This window comes from Heloderma suspectum, chromosome 7 (genome assembly GCF_057233095.1).
Source record: "Heloderma suspectum isolate Gila_16-S chromosome 7, 16-S_ref, whole genome shotgun sequence".
Taxonomy (NCBI): Eukaryota; Metazoa; Chordata; class Lepidosauria; order Squamata; family Helodermatidae; genus Heloderma; species Heloderma suspectum.
In genome coordinates this window covers 8309647-8333916 of record NC_139464.1, presented here as the reverse complement: position 1 = coordinate 8333916, position 24270 = coordinate 8309647, and the positions used below count along the sequence as shown (strand labels likewise).

Below are 24270 nucleotides of genomic sequence, written 5' to 3'. Positions count from 1 at the left end.
CAGCTGTTTTCAGCTGTCTAGCAGCATGGTGCCTGACCAGGAGAGGAAGCTGCTGTACGACACATTGGATGTGTCATTCACACAGCTCCGCTCTCCCTGCCCTCCAGCCTAGCCCCTTTTCAGTTGCTCTGCACTCCTCTTACGAGTGCAGACGACTCCGAGGCAGAGTGGATGGGGTGGGGAGGTCGGTTTTCCAGGAACCGACCTTGGAGCACAGGCTCCGTGGTTGGTTCCCAGAAATGAGCATATCCTATGGCCCTCTAGACAGTGTCTAGTGGCCATAGTATTGCTCCTTTATATGATTTTTTTTTTCTTACTGAAGCCCTTCTAGGAATGGGCAGATTACTCACCTGGTTCCAGTCTGGGACATACGCTGGGGGGGAGGTGATCTGTCCATCCCCCCCCCCGGAATCCTCCCTGGCTGGCTCCACTCCACAGCAAAGCCACAGAGCCACCGGCCGCGGCCGGCCACAGCTGGACTTCCAGCCACTGCTGCTGCGCTGTGGATGCAAATGGTGGCTGCTACACCGGCCGCCATTTGCATCCGTGCCTTAGGCCATGATAGGCTACATAAATACTTACGTAGCCTATCACGGCAAAGAGCAGGGGCGCAAATGGTGGCCACTATGTCCTTTGCGCCCCTGCTCTTTGCCATGATAGGCTACGTAAATATTTACATAGCCTATCATGGCCTAATGCAGGGATGCAAATGGCGGTCACTATGATAGCCACCATTTGCGGCCACAGCAGCCCAGCAGCAGCTGGAAGACGACCCACCGCCACCGCATCTGCCGCATCCGCCGCATCCGCCACTGTATCTGCCGCCACCCCCAGGTAGGTCTGTTCCTGGGAAGACTTTGCGGGGTGGTGGGGGGGATTGCTCCATTCTGCCACGGACTCCAGGGGGCCAGATTCTAAAGAATCCGGCCTCACTGGAGTCCATGGTGGAATTATCCAACACCCCTAAGCCCTTCACACTTGCAAACTTGGCTTCCTTAGAAGTGTTACAGCATAGTCTCCTTTCCAAGTGGCTTCACCCAGTTGAAATGTCCCTTATCTGGCTAACTGGAAGCCAAACAGGACTTTACTTTATTCACACTTAAGGGTGCAATCCTAAGCAAGTTTAGACAGAAAAAAGCCCTACAATTGCCAGGATGCCCCAGCCAGCAAGGCTGCTTGGAGGCATGCTGGGAGTTGTAGGCCTTCTTTTCTGTCTAAACATGCATAATATTGTACTGTAAGCCACTTTTCTTTTGAAGGAAAAGTAGTCTATGGGACCCTGATCTGAAACACGCACCAGTTCTGGAATGGGACCCTTCACCAGTTCCCCACCAAAAATGCTCCCTCATGGCTATCACTTGCCACCAAAGATGGTGTTTATTGCAAACAGCACCTTTGGGGGCAAGTAGCAGCCAAGGGGGATTTCTGGTGGGACACTGGTGTGGGGACCTGATTCAAAATGTATTTTGAATCAGGGCCAAGCAAGCCTGCTTTTCTTTCAAAAGAAATGTGGTCAACGTAGCCATGCCTTTTTGTTTTTTGTTTGTTTAAATTGTGATTAATGAAAAGTGTGGTAATGCCAACTACATCCATGTTTGTTGTTTTGATTAAAAATTGACATCACAATAGGGATATCGTGAGAGTCCAGAAAAGGGGTGGAGTCTTGCAGAGTCCTCCATTCGTGGCTCCCCAGACCAGCTCGCCAAGCCTCCATGCTCACCTAGACCCACTCGCTGAGCAGCCGCACACCCAGCGAGCAGGTCCGGCAGCCGCCCAGTCCCTTAGCAACTCCTTCCTCTGCTGCCTGTCAAGCCTGCACTACCTCCTTCCTTGCATGGAAGAAGACTGTGTAGGTTTAATAGGCAGAGGGGGCAGAGTCCTGGTCTGCCAACCCCTCATCCTCCGCTTCTTGCAAGGAGCAGAGAACGTGCAGTTGCTGGGGGACTCCTGCCCTCATGGCCTGTCAATCCTGCAAGGTCTCCTTCCATGCAAGGAAGGAGGCAGTGCAGGCTCAACAGGCAGCCGGTGCCTCCCTCTGATCTCACGTTCTTCCTTCCTTGCAAGGAGCGGAGAATGTGCAGGTGCCAGGCAACTCTTGCCATAGCAGCCTGTCAAGCCTGCATGGTCTCCTTCTGTGCAAGGAAGGAGGCTATGCAGGCTTGTCAGGTGGCTGGTACCTCCCACCAATCACATCTTCTTCCCTTCTTGAAAGGAGGGCAGAACGTTTGGTTAGCAGGCGGAAACAGAGACTCCAATGGCTGCCATTGTTGTGCACAATGGAAGCTTGCTATGAATGCGGACAGATGTGCAGCCTCGTGGGGCGCTCACCGGGCCATCTGGAAGCTCATGCGACACCACAAGCAGGGGCCGGTGGTGGCAGTGGCTCAGCGAGCACCTAGTGAAGCCGGGTGCAGGTGAGTCCGTCCATCTCTACATCACAATAACCAACAGTTAGCATATAAAGGTACTTCAGATGGCCATATCAGGCAGGCAAAAGGATCATGCACCAAGATGCCCATCCTAAATGGCAACGATTCATTGCTGCATGGTCCCCAGGGTATTTGATCTCATCGGGACGTACCAGTGAAAAATGCAGGGTTGCTGCCCAAACGACACAGAGACGTTGCTGCCAGCATTTAGGTTTTTGCCCGTGATCGTGACTTGCGTGCCGCCTGAGACCGGACCTTGCTTCGGATTTAGGTCGGAAAGGGTCAGAATCTGAAAAAGATTTTTTTTTAAAAGAGAAGGACACAACTTGAATGGAATGAGCAGAAAGAACCACAACAGGTCTGAAAGGGCTACAGCAGTGTCTCGGCACAGAGATGATGAGACAGTGGTGATTCTAGAGCTGCAGGGGTCTGGCCTGCAGTTATTCGTTATTGCCAGAAATTACTTCGAGGAACATTTAAGAGGACACCTGAGGAACAGATGCTTCGCTCACTGCACAATCCTGTACACATCTACTGAAATCTAACTCCCTTCGAGCTTAGTGGTGCTTACTCCCAGGTAAGTGGGTACAGGATTTCAGCATTAACTGTACATTGTTCAGAATTAAAGATCACTAGAGACATATGAGCATTTCGTTTTTGCTCGCAAAGCATGTGAGCATGACCCATTTGAAGCTCCGAATGTGAGCACAAGCACGTGTTGGCTGAAAATATTCACAAACTGTTGAAACACTCCCTGTTTAAAGAAAACTTGCTGTCGCACAGAACCCAAAGCATCTTGTGCTACAAGTTGCCACCCTTCCCCCCACCCCACCCCATTTGTGTGTGTGTATAAGCAGTGGGAAGCCTATTGCCATGTTGGGGATTCATATTCACAGTGGTAAATATTTGAATTTCACTCCCAAACTTGAAATATCGCGGATATATGATGGATTTCCATTTCCAAGCATTCAAACAGTTTCAGCACTAAGCTGTGATTTAGCCTGGTTCCAATTAGGTCCCAAGTCTACAAACAAACATGTAAATGGAAATATTTCTAATTTTCATTGACTAATAAAACCTACTTCGTGTTCCATCGCCAAGAAAGGCTGAGTAGAAAATGTATTATCATATATATATATATATACACACACACACACATATATACACACATACACACACAACTATTCTCATCTTCCTCATTGCCTTAAACAAATAACAAATAAAAGACAGACACATCATTTTTAAGATGCGTCTGGCCAACCACCGTCATATTTAAGATGGGGGTTGGACCCGATGATTTTATAGGCCCCTTCCAACCCTATTATTCTATGAAGAGGGTACATATAATCTGGACACCAAAGCATGGTGAGAGATTGCCCCTTTTTCAGGGAGAAATCTAAAGTTGCAGTTTCTTCTTTCATTAGCATTTTAATAGAAAAACTTTATGCTTGGTCCCAAGTGAAAAGCCACCATCTGCATTTAAATGGTCCCCCCTCCCCACATCCACTTCTCCCCATCCTCCCTTCCACTTTTAAGAATGATGGTATAAAAGGTTTAAACGCTCCCGATGAATGAGCAGGTACAATGAACAGGATGTGTTGTTGAACGCTGGAGATTATTCATGTCACTTTCTAAACCCACCCAAAGCTTCTACTCATTTGTTCACTCGCTCATCCTCAGAGTATCAAAGTGAAGGAGGCAATTCCCTGGGAGTAAAACAGCCTAGAAATAATCTCCTTCCTTCTGTCTATGCTGGCAGGGACTCAGCCCTGGACCCAGAGAATAACACAAGCCCCAGTAATAGGGATGGATGAATCTGTCAATTTTGGTTTCTCTCAGTTTCTGAAGTTTCCAGATGTAAGTTCTCTTTCTCTCAAACTTGGAGAATTTCTCAAGTTCAGTTCATCCCAAACTTTGAGATTTTTCTTTCTTTCAGTTCACATGAACTCTCATAAGCATTTCTGTGCACTTTTCTCCAAATATATGCATTTTTGTATGCATCTTTGACTAACATAAACCCTTCCTGCAAGGAATTTTCCTAATGCATTTTTTAATGTGACTTCCCTAATATGCTCATTTTTGTACAGATATCTTGAATGGAGAACTCTTTTCCAAAATTTGGAGAAACACAAATTTCGAAGGATAACTGAGTTTCCATTTAGTTGCTAGAAAGTGCAGAATTAGGTAAATTCACATCAGAATGCAAACTAAATTAATTTCTCCCCAATCCCTAACAATTAAGCCCAAAGCAAGCCTATTTACTCTGGTGTTCCTGAGCAAACCAAACACTCTTGCCAGGATAAGATCTCCAGTGTTCTCAGCAGGAAGCCAAGCTGGGTAGCTGTCCAATGGCACAAATTCCAGTTCTCCAGGCAGGGGGACAGGCAGAGTTTTTGAGGAATAGGCAGGAATGGAGAAGCCAGAAGAACAAGTTTGGCCTGGATGCTAGGCTACTATCCTGAAGAATTTGAATATTTGATGCAGTACTTACTAAAGGACTCACTAAATATCCCAGCAGCCAATCAGGCTGAAGCTGAATGCAATACATGCCAAAGGATTCACTAAAGATGCCAGTAGCCAATCAGGCTGAAGCTTGAAAGAGCGACAGGTAGCACTGAGGCCTTAAAGCAACAAGACCAGAGAGATCAAGCCAAGGGATCTGATCCTGACATCATCTCCCAGTTACTCTCATAAATGAACCATTTATCTATTTGCATGTATGCCCTACCCCATTACAAATGTTAAGGATGGGTCAAAGCCAGACACATTGCATCAAGTGATTTTTTAAAAATGCAGTGCCCACCACTCCAAATTAGGGGTGTATGAGAATCATAGGGTTGGAAGGAGCCTACAAGACCATCGAGTCCAACCCCCTGATCAGTGCAGGAAGTCTGATTCCCAGGCAGTCTCCCATCCAAGTACTAACCAGGGCTGACCCTGCTAAGCTTCCAAGATCAGACAAGATCAGGCACGTCCAGCCCTCTTCCAGAATTTACCCTGTTCGCACCTTGCAAACTCAATCTGCAAATGCAATCTGTGGACAAAACTCATACCTTCCTAAGCTTGTGATGGTATTCACAGGGGGAAAATGCATTTGAAAAATGTGTTAGGAAAATAGGCATAAAAATGTATACCTTTTTTTTTTAAGTGCACACAAACACACTTTCATCAATGGGAGAAGACTGCACTTCAAAGTATGTACAAGACAAGTTGGACTGAAGTTTGAAGTGGAACTCAGGAGAACCTTAACAAGCTTGAGTTTTGCTGATTTCCACATCCCTGCTCCAATTCCCCACTTTTTGGATGGGCCAACATAAACAGGAATTGCCAACTAGCAACACGTGGGCTGGATGTCGGAGGAATCCATCTGTGGGGGTGAAGTCTGCTGAGCTTTCATCAGCTTGGCCACCTGTCCCCCAGACTTCAGCTCGAGGCAGATTGAGTCGGGCCACCTTTCAGATTTTTGTTTTGTTTTTATTTTTCTGAAATAGACATTCGCACAAATTGCAAAATCGTAGCTGCAATTTCCACACATTAACATACTGCAGCTGCAATTTGTGCAAAATAAGCAAATGATACCTGAAATTTGCACAAATTATGCAAATTGTGGCTGAAAGTTGCATAAATGTTGATGTAAGACAACAACGTGAACAAGAGTTTCCAGATTTCGGGAAAAAGCCCAAGGCTTAGCTCGCAAATGGAAGCCAAAAATGTAAGCCTAAAAAGGACCAGATTTCCATCCAGTGGCCATCCCTGGGCTGGAGTCTTTCATCTCCCACAAACCCACAAAGATTCTGGGCTTTGTATGTAATACCAAAGACATGCTTGAGAACCTGCTCTCCGTAGAGGAGAAGCCCTCACTGTTAGAGTGTTGCTGAGTGTAGTATAGGCTTAGAGGGTCTTGTTATACATCAAAAGAATACACACCATCCTGGAACAATGTGATGGAGAAAGGAATGGGCTCGAGAGACACAGACATCGGGAATCTACTAGGGATGTACGAAAGTCCCTTACCTGAACCCGAAACTTGATTTGCGGTGGGGGGGGAGGCGCTCCGTCCCTCCCTCCAAAATTCTGGCCAGGGGGGAGGCGCCCCGTCCCTCCCCCCCCAAATTCTGGCTGGGGGGGAGGTGCCCCATCCCTCCCGCCACGAATCCTGGCTGGCTGGGACGCAAATGGCGGCGGCCGTAGCCACCGCCGTTTGCATCCCTGCAGTCAGCCATGATAGGCTACGTAAATGTTTACGTAGCCTATCATGGCTGAATGGAAAAAACAAAACAAACCGCGCGTACGCAAATGGCGGCGCCCATGAGCGCCACCATTTGCGTTCCTTATTTTGGCACGTGTAGTCTATGTAAACATTTACGTAGACTACGGCGAAAATAAGGGGAACACAAATAGCATTCCCCTTATTTTCACCGTAGTCTACATAAATGTTCACGTAGACTACACATGCCAAAATAAGGAACACAAATGGCGGCGCCCATGGGCGCCGCCATTTGCGTACGCACGGGTTTTTTTTTCTTTTTCACTCAGCCATGATAGGCTACATAAACATTTACATAGCCTATCATGGTGTTTTTTTTAAATCTAGCCGTGATAGGCTATGTAAATCTTTTTTTATTTTACTTGGAAATGGCAGCAGCGGCTGCTGGTCAGAGGACTGGCCACCGCAGCTGCTGCCGTCGAACCGCTGCCGAATCGCCGCCGCCTCTGCTGCTGCCAGGGACATTCACACAAGGTAAGTCCCATCCCAGGGGGGCGGGGGGGGCAGACCGTTTCGCCACCAATTTCGGGGGGCCGAATGCGCTGGCATTCGGCCTCCCCGAGATCCATGGTGGAATTCTCTGACATCCCTAGAATCTACCCCTTATGGCACCTTCCCCAACCTGGTGCTCTTTAGTTGTGTTGGGCCATAACTCCCATAATCTCCATCCTGGCTGGCCAAATTAGGCATGGCTTTGATGATGGAGCTTGGCAAGACACCACTGGTTTTGTTTAACCAAGAGTAGGGATGGGAGAGAATTTCTCCCCGAAACTTCGGGGGGCCGAGTGCCAATGCATTCGGCCCCCCAAAATCGGCGGTGAAATTCTCCGCCCCCCGCCCCCCCGGGATGGGACTTACCTTTCACAAATGTCCCTCCCGTAGTCTAATAATACGTTGCCTTTATTTTCTCCGTAAAAGCATTGCCCTTATTTTCACCGTAGTCTACGTAAATCTTTACGTAGACTACAGGGACCAAATAAGGAACGCAAATGGCGGCACCCTATGGGGGCCGCCATTTGCATACGTGTTTTTTTTTTCCCAAAGTCACCCGTGATAGGCTACGTGACGATTTACGTAGCCTATCATGGCTGACTTTGGAAATCTAGCCGTGATAGGCTACGTAAATCGTTACGTAGCCTATCACGGGGGTGGTTTGTTTGTTGTTTTTTTACTTTTTTTTTCGCAACCGGGTAGATGGGGTGCTTCTACCCAGCCTGAATTTCGCTGGCGAGGGATGGGGCGCCTCCCCCCTGGCCTGAATTTCGGCCGGGCAAGGTGGGACGCCTCCTCCCCCTCGCATGAACTTCGGGGGGAGAACTGAAGCGCCTCCCCCCACCACGAAGCAAGCTTCGAGGACAGGTAAGGGACTTTCGTCCATCCCTAACCAAGAGCCAGCTCAGGGTTGCTGGAGCCAGTTTAGGATCATGGTGTGTGTGTGTGTGTGTGTGTGTGGGGGGGGTACTTTAACCCTTTCATGATACTGTGGTCCTGGTTAAAATTAGGACCCTGCAATTTCCAATCCTAATAGGAGGCGCAGAGACCTAATTGGAATCAGGATTAGAGATGTGTGCAAATGACTTCTTGACATTGTCCACACTATTTGTAAGCAGAGAAATGGGGAGGGGGACCATTAAGGATGTCTGTTCCTAGGAAATCTGGCCCTTTTGGGGCTCACCAAATTCCCATGGCACCCCAGCTTGGCTTGCATTTGCGAGCCAAGCCATAGGTTTTTCCCCAAATCCTGGAACATTTTCACTTTTTTCTTCTTCTTTAAATATGTAAATAGAAATGTGTGCAAATTTCAGCTGCAAAAGGGAAGGGGCAGCAGTAAGGCACCCCTCGATCATGTCTAGGTACAGTTGCAGCAGAGAGCCCCCGCCCTCCCATTAACCATTCCTGATGCCATCAGAGGGAGAGGAAGCCGCACAGCCCTTCCATTGTGCTTTACTCCAGCTCCATGACCTGTTGAATTACTTCCTGTTGAACTCTGTAACTAAATAGTGCATCAGTTTGGTTTTCTCCCTCCTTCCTCTCAGTCACATTTCCTTTTGTATCATGTCTTTTGGATTGTAAGCCTGAGGGCAGGGGTTGTCTTTCTGCTGATTGTTACAAGTTGTTCTAGGGGTCTTTTTTCAAAGCTGAAAACTGGGTTAAAGATGCTTTAAAGATAAAATAAATAAATAAAATAATATTCATCCCCAGCTCCAGTCCTATGAGAGGGTTTCTAAATTTCTGGAGGTGTTATGATAATAATAGCGATAATCATTATCATCTCATTTCCAAGCTTGTGATAAGTTGCAATAGTCTCTTAATGATTCACAGCTGCCTTCACAAATTTTAGGCTTCATATTCACATGGGGGAGGAAGGGGGAGGACAGTATCAGCTATATAAACTATTTACACTTTCCCCCTCCTTGTCAGATTTTTTAAAAAACCCATTAAGTATAAAAAGAGTAAATGGGATTAATAGGATTAGTGGGGCCCATAAAACTCCGAGGCCCCACACTCAAGTTCACTTAATACAAATTAGCTACATGGTGAAGAATTTTGGCCCTGATATATAAGAACACAGGAAGCTACCTTAGGCTGAGTCAGTCCATGGGCCCAGCATTTTTCACCTACACTGAATGGCGATGGCTCTCCAAGGTTTCTGAGAAGAGCTTTTCCCAGCCCTGCCTGAAGATGGCAGGAATCAAAACTGGGAAATTTTGCATGCAAAGCAGGTACACCCCTAGGGACAGATGAGAATTTCTCCTGCTTATTTTTTTTTGATGAGAACTCTCCAAAATCCACGAGTTTCTTCATAGATCCAACAGAAAGAACTTGAGATTTTAAAACAAGAAATGGATGTGGGAGAAAGTTAAATTGACAGCTTCGTTTGTCCAGGCAGAGGGCTTTGAGCTCTTAAAAGTCTGGCTTTTATAGAATCATAGAATCATAGGGCTGGAAGGGGCCTACGAGACCATCGGGTCCAGCCCCTTGCTCAATGCAGGAGTCCAAGTCAAAGCATCCCTGGCAGGCGGCTGTCCAGAATGCCTCAAGGGTGGGAGAGCCCACCATCTCCCTATGTAATTGGTTGCAATTATTTGGATCCTTCGAATGCCTGTGAGTTGAACCACCTTTGTAGTGTTGAATTAGGGCTGCTGCTTTTTTGTTTCTGAAAGGCTCCTCACTTATGGCAGCTATATGACAGGCAGGTACAAGCTCATCCCCTCCATACTGGGAAGGCTGGGCAGCAATGCCCCCCCCTGCACCTCAGAGGCCACTTCAGGGCTTCCAAGGCAGGCCCAATTTGCTTCGGTCTAATCGGGGGCACCGCAGTTCACTTTGGCCTCCAGAGCTGAAGCGGCATTTGGATGTCTGAATCCTGCTTCGCCCTCCCCCTGCGTGAGCCCCCAGATCACATGGGCCCCCAGGACATGCGCTGGTAGCCGTCTTCTTGTTCCAGGGAGTCGTTGTCGCTGCTGCTGCCGGCACCACCAGCAGCAGCTCACCTGGGCCCTCAGGACACGTACCAGCAGCTGTCTTCTTGTTCCAGGGAGTCGCCATTTTTAAAATGGAGACTGCCTGTATTTTTGGAAATAGATCCTGTGCAAATGGCAGCCATCAAGCTGTCAAGTATGCTACATTGATGATGGATGCTTGGCGACCACCATTTGTGCAGGATCTATTTCTAGAAATACAGGGAGTCACCATTTTAAAAAAATGGCGACTGCCTGGAACAAAAGGATGGCTACTGGCATGCATCCCGAGAGCCCAGGTAAGCACAGCTGGGCTTCTAGATCATTATGAAGCACACTGAAGCACTTCAGAGCAACCCGGCTCGCTTTGTGCTGCTTTGTGCCCCCTCTGCCTTGCCTCGGAAGCGGCCTGAAGTGCCCTGCTTTGGCTCGGAGTTTGGGCTTCAGGCTGAGGTGGTGCACAGCCCAAGTAATGATAACATTTTGCCAGTTGACAGCCAGTTCAGAAGTTCATTTGCTTCGTTTTTGATAAGAACTTACCAAAAATCCACACACTTCTTCATAAAATTTGACAGAAAGAACTTGAGATTTTAAAAAAGGTAAATTGTGGGAGGAAGTGAAACTGAAAGATCCATCCATCCCTATGGATCACCACTGTATGGATGCCCCTCCCCCTTCAGCAGACTTTCCCAAACTTGGTTGCCCCCTGATGTTGGACTACAAATCCCATCACCCCAGACAACATGGACAATGGTCAGGGATGATGGAAATGGCCACCCAACAACATTCGGTTTCATACCCATTTGGCTGCCATGCTTCACCCTCTCAAAATCGAGGGAGCTGTCCTTTGGTTAGGGCAGCTAGAAACGCTGTTAGAGAGCCATTCTTGTCACCTTTCCCTGAGCCAAGGGAATGACTGTTCAATGAGTTTACATCGGTGCAGTGAGATATGCTGTATGCAGAAGCAGGGCTTTGGATCATGGCCCTGAAGTGCTCTGCCTTTGTGGGCAATGATGGCAGGGTTCTGCCACCCCTGCTTATAAAACTAAAGCCACAGTGGCCAGATCAAGAGTTCCAGCCCTCACTATGTTTTCCTGGAATGAATCCAGATGCATGCTGGGAGTAGAGGATGCTTTCAGAAGCATGCTGGGAGTGGGGAATGATTTGAGAGGCATGCTGGGAATAGGGAAGCATGGGTGACCGAAGCTCTTTCTCTGGGCGCTGTGGCTTTACTTTTAAATGCCAGTGCTATCATAACCCTTGTAGGTGGTAGCTTTTAAATGGTAAGACAAGAAAGGAAAAAGGAAAAGAAAAGAAAAGAAAAGAAAGAAAAGGGAATGTATGGCTGTCACTATTTAAGTAATCCTCCAAAACTTGATGAACCTAATGAACTAGTTCAGTCTGCCCAAAAATAATCAGAACCGTGGAGGCTGGTGTCTCCAATGTCAGTGGGGAGGTAAATCCACTCTGTTTCAGTCAGAACCAGTCAGAACATCGGATAGCTCCTTCAGTGTTCTGACTGGTTCTGAGTGAAACCCGAAACCAGCCTCCACTGCATCAGAATGGTCCCTGCACATTTGCCACTTGCAAATGGGCTTGCAAATTGCAGGGACATTTCATCTACTTTTCACCATCCTTTTATCACTCTGAGTTAGGGATGTATGGGACCCTCCCAAAGGCAGCCTTCCCCAACCTGGTTCCCTCCAGATGTTTTGGACTACAACTTCCAGCATTCCTGACTAGTGATGGGCGAACATACCCTGAGTGAAGTAGGTATTTCCTTAGAAAGCCACTAATTCACCCATGTGAGCTCAGACTAGAGTTGTCCTTCAATAGGAACTCTTGTTCCATGCAGATGAGTGTTTTCATATGTGCGCTATCAAGGTGCATCTTGAGAACTGCAGTTTGGAATTGCGTAGTGCTGCATGATGTCATATGTCACCACGTTATGCCCCTTTCTGATTGGTTATTTTCATGTTGTCTGCCCGCATGATGAAGTCATCTGATGTTTACTCAGTATGAAGATGGGTCCTGCTGAGACAGAGCTCCAGCAGCAGCGATGAGGTAAGCAGCTAAGGAGACTGTTTCAAGTAAGTTTTTGGGGGGCAGTGGGCAGGTCTAGGTTGTAGGACTACTGAAAATTTGGGACAAGGAATCTATGTGCTACTTTAGCGTGCATGCTTCCAAGCTATGGATGTCAGAGGCATCTGGTTGGGGAGTGGAGCTTGAGTTGATGAGAATTCATCAGCTCGGCTCCCTGGACTTCATTCCGTCTTCCACTAAGCTGGCCCAATTCAGCCTGCTGCGGGTCAGACCAGCTACTGGATTTTGGGTGTTTTTGAATTTGCAGATTATGGCTGCAATTTGTGCACATTTGCATAATTAGTGCAAGGAGTGAAAAGTGCAGTGACAATTTATGCAAATTACACAAATGTCAGCTGTACTTTGCACAGATTACCCAAAATTGTGCAGTTTTCAGTCACAATTTGCACAAATTTATATTTGCATAAAGTGTGGCCAAGACAAAAAAAAAACAAAACACCCCACATTAAAAGTCCCTGGAATTTGGGGCAGACGTGCAGTTGGGGGTGCTGTGGAAGTCTGTCAATTCCAAAACCGTCCAGATTTCCCGGCAACAGACACCTAGGGATGTACAAAAGGCACTTACCTTTTGCGGATTATGTTGATGGTGGGGGGAGAAGTGCTCCGTTCCTCCCCCAAAATCCTGGATGGTGGGGGAGGTGCTCCGTTTCTCCCCCCCCCCCCGGAATCCTGGCCGGCTGGCTGTGCTCCGCAGGGATTCTGCAGAGCCGCTGGCCCGCTCTGCCAGCAGCCGGACATCCGGCCGCTGGCTAACAGGGACGCAAATGGCGGCGGCCGTAGCCACCGCCATTTGCGTCCCTGCAGTCAGCCATGATAGGCTATGTAAATGTTTACATAGGCTATCACGGCTGACTTAAAAAAACAACAACGCGCGTACGCAAATGGCGGTGGCCACGGCTGCCGCCATTTGCATTCCTTATTTTGGCACACCTTAGTCTACATCAAGATTTACGTAGACTAAGATGGCGAAAATAAGGGGAACGCAAATAGCATAGCAGACGCTACGTTATTTGCGTTCCCCTTATTTTCGCCGTCTTAGTCTACGTAAATCTTGATGTAGACTAAGACGTGCGAAAATAAGGAAAGCAAAAGGCAGCGGCTGTGGCCGCTGCCATTTGCGTAACCGCTACATCCGTTGTTTTTTTTTTAAGTAGCCTATCACGTGTTTGCTTGTTTTTTTAACTGGAAATGGTGGCGGCAGCAGCCGGTCGGAAGACCAACCACCGCTGCCGCCGCACCGCCACCGGAGCTGCCACCGCCAGGAAGGCACCCCAGGTAAGTCTCGTCCCGGGGGGGCGGAGGGGCAGACCATTCTGCCACCGATTTGGGGGGGCCGAATGCGCTGGCATTCGGCCTCCCTGAGATCCGTGGTGGAATTCTCTGACATCCCTACAGACACCCCTATTCAAAGGAGGGATGCTGGAGAAATTTGAGGTGGATTAAAATGAGCTTGGATTTCCAAGAAATTTCCACTGCAGAGCATCCCCCTCAGGCCATGCAGAGTCCGTGGACTTTCAGATGTTTTTTTTACTTTCCCGAGATTTACGCATATAAATCTGTAGAAAAAAATAAATGCATAAGTTTCTGCTGAGAAAACCTTGAATGGAATGGCTGCATGAGCAGATGGACCTGATCTTGTCTGATCTTGTAAGCTAAGCAGGTTCAGCCCTGGTTAGTACTTGGATGGGAGACCGCCTGGGAATCAGGCCTCCTGCACTGAGCAGGGGGTTGGGCTTGATGGCCTTGTAGGTGCCTTCCAACCTTATGATTCTATGATATGATTCTATTCTAAATATTCACATAATTATTTCTGAATTTTTTCCACCTGACAATAAAAAAAAAATTCACATCCATCTGTGGGGAGGGATGTATGAAAGTCCCTTACCTGAGCCCAAAACTCGATTCGTGGTGGGGGGAAGGCGCTCTGTCCCTTCCCCCGAAATTCTGGCTGGGGGGGAGGCGCTCCGTCCCTCTCCCCTGAAATTCTGGCCAGGGGGGAGGCGCCCCGTCCCTCCTGCCACGAATCCTGGCCGGCCGGGACGCAAATGGCAGCGACCATATCCGCCACCGTTTGCATCCCTGCAGTCAGCCGTGATAGGCTACGTAAACATTTATGTAGCCTATCATGGTGTTCAATAAAAATCTAGCCATGATAGGCTACGTAAATCTTCTTTACGTAGCCTATCACTTTTTTTTTTAACTTGGAAATGGCGGCGGTGGCAGCTGGTCGGAAGACCGGCCACCGCAGCCGCCGCACCGCAGCCGCCGCAGCCGCTGCCGCCAGGGACATTCGCACAAGGTAAGTCCCGTCCCGGGAGGGGGCAGGGGGGTGGCAGACGGTTTTGCCACCAATTTCAGGGGGCCGAATGAGCTGGCATTCGGCCTCCCCGAGATTCGTGGCGAAATTCTCTGACATCCCTATCTGTGGGCGGATGATGGAACGAAAGGCACCTGACAATCCACAAAACACGGACAGAGTGGATTTTACACAGTCCGTACATCCCTAATTCAAAGCTTGCAATCAATTCCAAAATTAATAATGAATTGGTAATATACTGATCCAGGCTCACTACAAACATGAGTATTACAAATGGATGAGTCTGGGCCAAACAGCCAACTAATTACAAAATGTGACATAATCACTATTCCTGACTGATGGGAGTTAAAGTCCAAAACATCTGGAGGGCACCAAGTTCCTTACCTTTGCAGTCAAACAGCTTTCTGAAGCAGGAACCTCCAAATTCTGCTTGGAATTTCACCTTAGGCGTGATGTTGTTTTTGCACCCAAGAGCCTTTGCAGCAGTTCCTACGTTGCAAGGTGCTCTTACATTTGTGCTGAGGAACTTGAGAAATGCCTGAACCATTCGACCTGAATTCTCACACTTGGCTCATAGACTTACCGTAAAGTAATAGAACTGGGAGGATTTGGCCATGAACTCTGGCTTACATTCAGCCACGCAGATGTCGACATTTCCAGCATGCTGGCTGAGTTTGGCCTCGCCCATCTCACACACTATTCTAGAAGGAAAATGAAAATATTCAGGAGTTGGGAATTACCCTCAGCTCCCTACAGTAACAAAGTGGATAGGCGTACATAGAGTCAAAACAGGTATGGTGGGATGACAGGGTAGGAATTGGTCTCCACTAATAGTGGAGACCCCTATCCTTGCGGGAAAATATTAGGATAGTTACAGCCCCCATATTGGTGGTGGGGGACACTTGGTCCTTGTTCCCTTCAAAACTGAAGCCATTACAGGGGATGGGAAGCAGCAGGATTCCCCAAGACGCAGCTCCATTGAGCCTACTCTGGGGGCAGCTAGCATGACTGCAGCCCTCTCGAGCAGAAGGCAACAGTCAAATCCCAGAAGAGCCACCATACTTCCTTTGCTGAGGTGGGCACTTCCCAGCTTGAGTACAGGGGCTTCAGCAGTAGGCACTGGTTGTCCATTGAGTTGGGAAGTAGGGAGGGGGAGTAGGGATGTGCAAACTCACCCACATTTGGGTTCTCCAGACACCCGCCCAGCCCCTGGCCGCGCTCACCAGTCCCTGGACTGCGATTGAGCCCCTCCTATGCTTGGCGAGCAGCCCACATTCACCCCAGTGGCCTTATCAAGCTCCACAGTTGCCATTTTTTTTTGAAAAATAAAATGGCAATCGTAAAAATGCACAGGTTCTTCTATGTGCAAAAATATGCATTTTGTGAATGTGCATATTCTCATGTGTGAAATGTGCATTTTGTGAGGGTGCACATTAGTGTGTATGAGAAAATGTGCATTTCTTGCAAAATGCACATTTTCGCACATATGCAAATATGGGTGCTTGTGCATTCATGAAATGTGCATTTCCACATGTGTGCAAATATGCACATTTTTGCAATCGCCATGGTGATCACAAAGCTCTATGAGGCCTCTGGGGCGAGTGCAGACCTGCGAGTGCAGGGGGTGAGCAGGGGCTCAGGAAGCAGGGCTCAGGGGCGTGGGCAGGAGCAGGTCCACTGGATTCCAGGACTGAATCGGGCACCTGCACCATCCTTAAGGGGGAGAGAAGGAGGAGGGGAAAATCTTCTCCTCTTTACCTTTCCTCTGTGAAAATGTAGTGGTCCCCACTGGTACAACTGAGGTCAGGGGTTTGAACTCAGGCCTGTGGGCCAAATCCAGCCCACCTGTGGTACCAACCAGGCCATCCATGATTTCCCAGATGCCCACATGTTTGGTGGTCCTTCAGCTTTTGTCCGTGTCCCCCAAATGTAAAAGGTTGACATGCCTCTCCTAGGGCTTTGTTACAGGCAGTACAAGCTAAAATATGCTGGGATTTGGGGCCCACCCCTTTTGCCTTTGGCCCCATACAACACTGGAATGTAGCTCCCAAGAGCATGTCCAAAATGGAATTTGGCCCTTGGGCTGAAAGAGGTTCACAACGCCTCTCTTAAGCCCCCGTCTTGCAGGGGCAAGACTGGCAGGGGCAAGATGGTGGTAGCCAGCCCTGAGTCCCCCTCTGCTTCTCTACTCAGATACATACCCACTCACACTCCCCTCGGCTCACTTTCATGTACTCATTTCCCACTATTTTATTATTCTGCCATCAATCAAAGCAAAGGCAATGCTTATCCGGAGGGCAGGGGTGTTGGAAAGTTTTGGATAACAATCAGCTTTTAAAATTGCCCTTGATGAACATCTCTAGCAGGCGCTCGAGGAGGCTCCATTGCTGCCTGCCTGCCTGAGCTGGGAAGTGAGTGGTTCTCTTGTGCCTGATGCGAGCCTCAATTTTAAATCAATTTTAACTCAAGATGGGGCTCTGTCTTTTTCGTAGATCGAATGTTGAGTAGGGATGGCATGGGTGGTGAATTTAGTCTGGGAATCCGGCGGAACTGTCCCTGCCCACACCCCTGAGCCCTGCTCACCAAGTCCCTGCCCTTCCTCACCCCCTGCCCATGCTCGGCGAACAGCCCACACTCACCCCGGTGGCCTGATCGAGCTTTGCAGTCACCATTTTTAGATAAATAAAATGGCAATCGTAAAAATGCACATATTTTTGTATGCGCAAAAATGCACATTTTGCGAATGCGCATATTTGCATGTGAGTGAAAATGTGCATTTTTCTAGAAAATGTGCATTTTCGCACATGCACAAATATGTGCATTCACAAAAATGTGCATTTTTGCACACACACAAATATGTGCATTTTCCAATTGCCATTTTATTTTTCAAACAAAATGGCAACTGTGGAGCTCAACGAGGCCTCTGGAGTGAGTGTAGGCTGTTCATTGAGAGCGGGAGGGACTAGAGTGCAGTTTGGGGACCAGAGAGCAGGGACAGGGGCTGGGCGGGCATTCGAAGTAGGGATGGCGGAGAATTTCTCCCCGAAACTTCGGGGGGCCGAGCGCCAACGTGTTTGGCCCCCCGAACAAGTTTCGGGGAGAAATCCTCTGCACCCCCCCCGCACCCCCCCCGGGACGGGACTTACCTTCACCGAATGTCCCTCCTGGTGGCACTCACCGCGAACGGCCTTCGACGACAGGTAAGTGACTTTCGTCCACCCCTAATTCGAAGACCCCGGACGCGGGTGAGTTCACACATCCCTAATGTTGAGCACAACAAATGCCATAATGGGCCATTTCCCCAACATTTAGGGATGGCGGAGAATTTTTCCCCAAAACTTCGGGGGGCCGAGCGCCAACGTGTTCGGCCCCCCGAACAAGTTTCAGGGAGAAATCCTCCGCCCCCCCCGCCCCCCACACACCCCCCGGGATGGGACTTACCTTCCCTGAATGTCCCTCCCGGCGGCGGGTCTGGCTGGCGGTTCGTCCGGTGTTCGAGCGGGGCGGGAGCGGCAGCCGGTCTTTCAACCGGCTGCCGCCCCCGCCATTGCAATAAAAGAAAAAAAAAAGTCCCCTGATAGGCTACGTGACGATTCATGTAGCCTATCACGGCTAGATTTGCAAAGTCAGCTGTGATAGGCTACGTCAATCGTCACGTAGCCTATCACGGGTGACTTAAAAAAAAGAAAAAAGAGTGTACGGATAATGGCGGCCCCCATAGGGAGCCGCCATTCCCGTTCCTTATTTGGTCGCTGTAGTCTACGTAAATGTTTACGTAGACTACGGCGAAAATAAGGGCAATGCTATTTGCGTTGCCCTTATTTTCGCCGTAGTCTACGTAAACATTTACGTAGACTACAGCAACCTAAATAAGGAACGCGAATGGCGGCTCCCTATGGGGGCCGCCATTCGCGTACGCGCTTTTTTTTTTAAAGTCACCGGTGATAGGCTACGTGACGATTTACGTAGCCTATCATGGCTGACTTTGCAGATCTAGCCGTGATAGGCTACGTGAATCGTCACGTAGCCTATCAGGGGGCGTTTTTTTTTTTTAACTTTCGCGTTCGCGGCCGGGCGAGGCGGGAAGCCTCCCCCCCCGGCCTGAACTTCGCGGGGGGAGCAGCGAAGCGCTCCCCCCCCCACGAACAAGCTGCGAGAAAAGGTAAGTGACTTTCGTCCACCCCTACCAACATTACAGCTGCTGTCATGTGCAACATTAGATCTACAGAGCCCCATCTTGCATTAAAATAGAGGATTGCGTAGAGGACAGGCAGCTTTGGGCGCGAGCAGATGGCCCAGGCAATTCCTGGCTGCTTGCGTGACTTGGTGGGTGGGGGGATGGCTCACTGAGCCAAGTTTGGGGGTGTGGGCAGGGTGGAGTTGGGTGGACTCCTGGACCCGATCGAGCACCTGCACCATCCCTACTGACAACAGAGGAAGAGCTCTTAACTAGCAGATAGCTTTTGCCCTGCAGCCCTCACTTACTGCTCCGCTGGGATATAGCCATCCACTAAGGGAACACACTCCACGCCAGCGACTTTGACTTGCGATGCAATGTCACGGAACTCCAGGCCCAGGTTTTCTCCCCGAATGGTCACTCTGGTCCCTCCTTCTCGGGGTCCCCTCACTGGGCTGATCTAGGGGAACAAAGATCTTGTCAGAAAAGTTGAAAGAAAATGAAATCAATGCAAATCCTGTCTTTGTTTGTTTATTTGTTGGATTTGTTTGTACCCAGCCTTTCTATCCAAAAAATGGCAATCAAGGCAGTTTACAAAAAGAATTTAAAATAGATTAAAACAATAAAACAGAACAAAATGCAAAAAATCTATAACAATTACAGAATGAAAATAGCACCCAATCGTCAGACCCACTTACAAGCCAAAGACCTTCTTGAATAAAGTGGTCTTTGCCTGCTGTTGGAAGAACAGCAGAGGGAGTGAACTTAGCCTCCCTTGGGAGGGAGTTCCACAGCCTGGGAGTGGCCACCGAAAAGGCCCTCTCTCACATCATCACTATTTTAAAGATATTGTATCTATACCCTGTCCTATCTATGGGTTTACTGGCAGGGGGGAGGGAGAGCTTACAGCAATGTCATGAGTATCCAGGTTTGTCCTCATGCAGGTCACTACATCACTTACATTACAACATTGTCTAGGATCCCAAGGTATTTCTTTCCTACTCTGACTACACGGGTTTCTAGACCTCCTGGAAATTTGTGGAATTTCGCAGAAGAAGGAGATGAACCTCGGGATACTGCGGGTGTCCGTCTGGGGCTTGAAGCCTGGCTAGCCTGGGCAAGCGCACGGCCACCTGCCTACTTGCCAAGCTGGTGTAAATGGACCATTTACACCTGCAGTGGACCAGTTATGCCTGTAACCTTGCGTAAATGGCCCCTTTACGGCCTCCATTTGCACAGATAGATGTTCACAAACAAGGATGAGCCTCCATTTCCCCATAAATTGGCAGCTTGGTGATGAAGTGGGTAGCTGCATACCACTTGCCCAGTGCTCGCAGACTGTTCCGCTCAGCACGGTGAACAGAGGCTGCTGTCTGGCAGAGGTCTGCTGAGTGGTGTGTGACCTGGGCCCCCATGGCTTCACCTGTCCCTAGATGAACCAAGCAAACCCTGTGCCAGCTGGCATCCAGAGAAAGCAAAAGCATCAACTTCATTTTGGGGAGGCATGGTTCTGTTTGCCAATCGTCTTCCCTTTCCCCCTGTGAATCTTGAAGATGTGAGTGACACCCTGTTGCTAATGCCCAAGTAACATTACCATGCTAGTTTGTCATCCTTAAACATATTTTTGTACCGGGACAATTGTATAGTCCATTAATTTCACTTGGTGGCAGTAGAAATATGGGAGCTGGTAACTACGAATCCCCCCACCCCTCTCTCCCACTTCCTCATGGGTATTTCCCTAGATTTGAGCCAATGGTGGTGGTGGGGGGGGAACACACATCTCTGCAACTGCGTCAGAAACACCATCAGCTACAACCTATTATATCTCTATATCCAGCCACATGAGATTACTCCTGCCCTAATGGCTTAGGAAACATGCACACATAAGCTTTGTGACAGGAACTTATGCTTTGTGGGATCTGTTGAAAGGCGGATAAGGAGTTTTCCAGGGAAGGTTATGATTGTGCAAAATTGATCAAGGGGAGTTCAAGGTTACTGCAGAACTCACACTAGGTTGCGAATCCAGGCTTGTCTCAAAGCGTGTCTCAGTTTGGGGTTCCTCAACTGGGAAAATAAAAGATCCTTGTTCCAACTGTTGGGTTTATCCTTCACTTTTCATCAGTCTCACAACAATCAGAGTTTACAGGGAGAAACAGCAAACCTCTTCCCCTTTGCCTATGTACATCAGAGATGGACAGCCTGTGGATGCCATCAGGAAGCTGACAAGCAATGCATGGAAGGGACAGATGCCATGTGCTGTTTGTCTGAAGCATCCTTTGAACATGGAGCTAACCTGGCTAATGTGTGATCCTGGATCTCTCCTCCACAAATTTGTCTAATCCCCCTTTAAAGCCTGCAAACTGAGTCACCATCAGTATGTTTTCATGGCAGCAAATTCCAGAATGTAAAATAATGTGTTGCAATTCCCATCCTTTGTTCTGGATCTACAAGGGCCAATCAGTTTCACTGAGTGTCAGGAATTGCAGGGTCCATGTGAGGTCAGCCTGTGGCAGCTTCCTAGGACCTGGACTCACTCGACTTACCCAGGCTGGCCACTGGATCCTCTTGGACAGGAAGAAGTATAAGATAACTTCCTGTTCCAACTGAGCCTTCTTTGGGCAACATGGTCTTCCTAGCATGATCCTGGATCCTTGGTTATTTTTTGGTCCTGGCTTGCTCCTCACCCCTGCTGTCTGGTTCATCCTGACTTGCTCTCCAGTCTTGACCATAGACAGGTCTTGTGACTCCATGTTCCAGGCTCACTCACCCCAGACTGCTGCCTACAGATTGCTGCCTACAGATGGGTCCTGTGATTCCTTGTTCTTGGTTCACCCCAGACTGCTGGGTACAGACGGGTCCTGTGACTCCTGATTCCTGGCTCACCTGGCCTACAGTATATCTATGACACTGGGTGACCTCAACCTCTGGTATCATGGAAGAAGGAGAAAATATTTTCTCTCTCCATTTTCTTGACAACATGCATAATTTTATAAATGTGTGTGTGTCCCAAATCCTTAAACAGGCCAGAATTAGGCATGGGAGAACCAGGGATGGTCAAGCTCACCAAAATTTTCTGAACTTCACTTTAAAGCTCAGTTCAGGCTCAGCTCACTCTGATTCTTGTTTGAAACCTCTTTTTTTTCAGTTTGTTTGAATGGCAGAAGTGCATATTTTGAATGAGGAAAGTGCACATTTTTCAAAAGTGCACGCTTTCCCCCCATTTAATAAAGTCTGGAAATGCAATTTTTTTAAAAAGTGTGCATTTTTTAAAAAAAAAAACCTGTAGATTTCTTAATATGTACATTTTTAAAAGTGCACATTTTAAAAACTGCACATTTTGTGAATGCAAATGAAAGTTCAGGAATTTGCAAATGATTTTGGAGGCTATGTGCTCCCATTCAGGGTTACAAATGAAGGCTTTTCAAGTGATTTGCAAACTGAAATGAAATTCTCATAACTACCTAGCCAGAATACTTTGCTGCACCCACTTGATCATCTTAGCTTGTTCCTTTCCCCACCTTTTCCATCTCTAGAAAGTCCTTTTTGAGATAGGTGCAACCAATATTCCAAATATGGCCACATCGTAGAGTTATGTTAAGGCGTTATGATGCTGTACTTTTTTTTTGTTTTAAACATTTTCAAGCCTTTCTTAATAATCCCTAATGTGGATTGTGCCCTTTTCACTGCTTGCTGCATGCTGAGTCAACATTTTCATTGAACTATCCCATCACAACCCCAAGAACTCCAGTTCAGATCTCATCAGTATATGTGTGAAGTTGAATGCATACTAATTGGCATGCATACCAATTAATCCCTTTTGAAAGCTTTTCACTGTCAGCATGGGCAAAAATCAAGAGCACTTTAATAACATGGGTCTGGAAGTAACTAAATCTCACTTGGAGTCTTGCAGCCAAATTGAAAACATGATTACCCAGAAGTAAGCTTAAAGGGACTCCCCCCGAGTTTGCTTTGGATCACATCCTTCAGTTGTAGGCACACTATTCTCCTCATATGCTCTCCACTCAAAAGGACTTTGCAGATTTTTAATATGTTTGAAAAGCCTTGCTTGACCAGGAAGTACATGTACCAAGATAGATGGTTTCAATTGTATACGATCCTTGGGTCACAGGTTGTCAAGAAAGAGCAGTTCACAAATTTGAGCTACACATGAACATAGTTCAGCCCAGTGTCTTGTCTTTTTCCCTTCAACGTCTCAGCAATTCTGCCAAGAGTCTCACTTGAGACTGTCCTGGTTTCAAGGCAATCTTCTAGAAACTTGAGAACTTGGGCATCATCCCTGGTGGAAACGACAAGGCGACACAGAGCTGGGATGGCATAAGGCAGTGCTTTGATAACTAGCTGCTTAGCAGCACATGGGAAGAGCAGCTCCAGTTAAACCTCGGTCTCCTGGGTTCACTTATTTAAAGCCTATGCCTGCTCATGTCACATGAGCAGGCATAGGCTTTAAATAATGGCCTCCTAAAATGAATCTCACAATCCAAACAATCCCTAACTGGGGCTGTTGTTCTCTGGATCAGAGAGCTAGAGGTAGAGGAAAGAGAAGGTAATCCTCGCGCCAGTGCTGTACCTGTACCCTGGGACATTCCACATGATCCAGGTCACAGTGGGTCACAGGACAGGCACAAAGGACAGATGCAGCAATCAAAGAGCAGGCACAACTGAGATAGGGTAGGCATCGTTGGGCTGCTGCCAAGGGCCCACGCCCCTCCAGGGGCCCACTGACAAGAGTGTCCTGCATTTGCTCCTCCTCTTCACCACTGCAACCTGCTTGTCCATCTGCCTCTCATTCCAGTGGTCAAGAAGTGGTGGTGAGAAGAGTGGGTGGTAGATGCCAGCATCTTCTTGCTCACTGTCTCTCTGCCTGCCAAGAGCAGGCAGCAAGCAAATAGCGTTGCCCTTATTTTCACCGTAGTCTACGTAAATCTTTACGTAGACTACAGCGACCAAATAAGGAATGGGAATGGCGGCTCCCTATGGGGGCCGCCATTATCCGTACGCGCTTTTTTTTTTTAAGTCACCCGTGATAGGCTACGTGACGATTTACGTAGCCTATCACGGCTGACTTTGCAAATCTAGCCGTGATAGGCCACATTAATCGTCACGTAGCCTATCACGGGGGCGTTTGTTTGTTTTTTTCTTTTATTGGAATGGCGGCGGCGGCAGCTGGTCGAAAGACCGGCTGCCGCTCCCGCCCTGCTCAAACACCCGCCGAACCGCCGGCCGGACCCGCCGCCGGGAGGGACATTCGGCGAAGGTAAGTCCCGTCCCGGGGGGGGGTGCGGGGTGCGGGGGGGTGCGGAGGATTTCTCCCCGAAACTTGTTCGGGGGGCCGAACACATTGGCGCTCGGCCCCCCGAAGTTTTGGGGAGAAATTCTCCGCCATCCCTAGAAGGTAGACTCAGTGAGGGAGGGGATGCCATTGAGGGAGCCTTGCTGGAGGGCCCTCAAAAAAGTAGGGTCAGCACTACATAGCAGAAGTGAATCTGGGAGAACCC

At 48.4% G+C, this 24270-nt stretch overlaps 1 protein-coding gene across 1 annotated transcript in view; it reads right to left on the bottom strand.

The window, feature by feature from the left end:
* Positions 1-24270, bottom strand: part of PLXNA4 (plexin A4) — an 820970-nt gene that overhangs the window by 133491 nt on the left and 663209 nt on the right. The window contains exons 12-14 of the mRNA XM_084809045.1: positions 19063-19214; positions 15161-15278; positions 2582-2718 (exon numbers count right to left, since the gene is read on the bottom strand). Coding sequence (XP_084665171.1) covers positions 2582-2718; positions 15161-15278; positions 19063-19214 — 407 coding nt within the window. The remainder of the gene's footprint in view (positions 1-2581; positions 2719-15160; positions 15279-19062; positions 19215-24270) is intronic.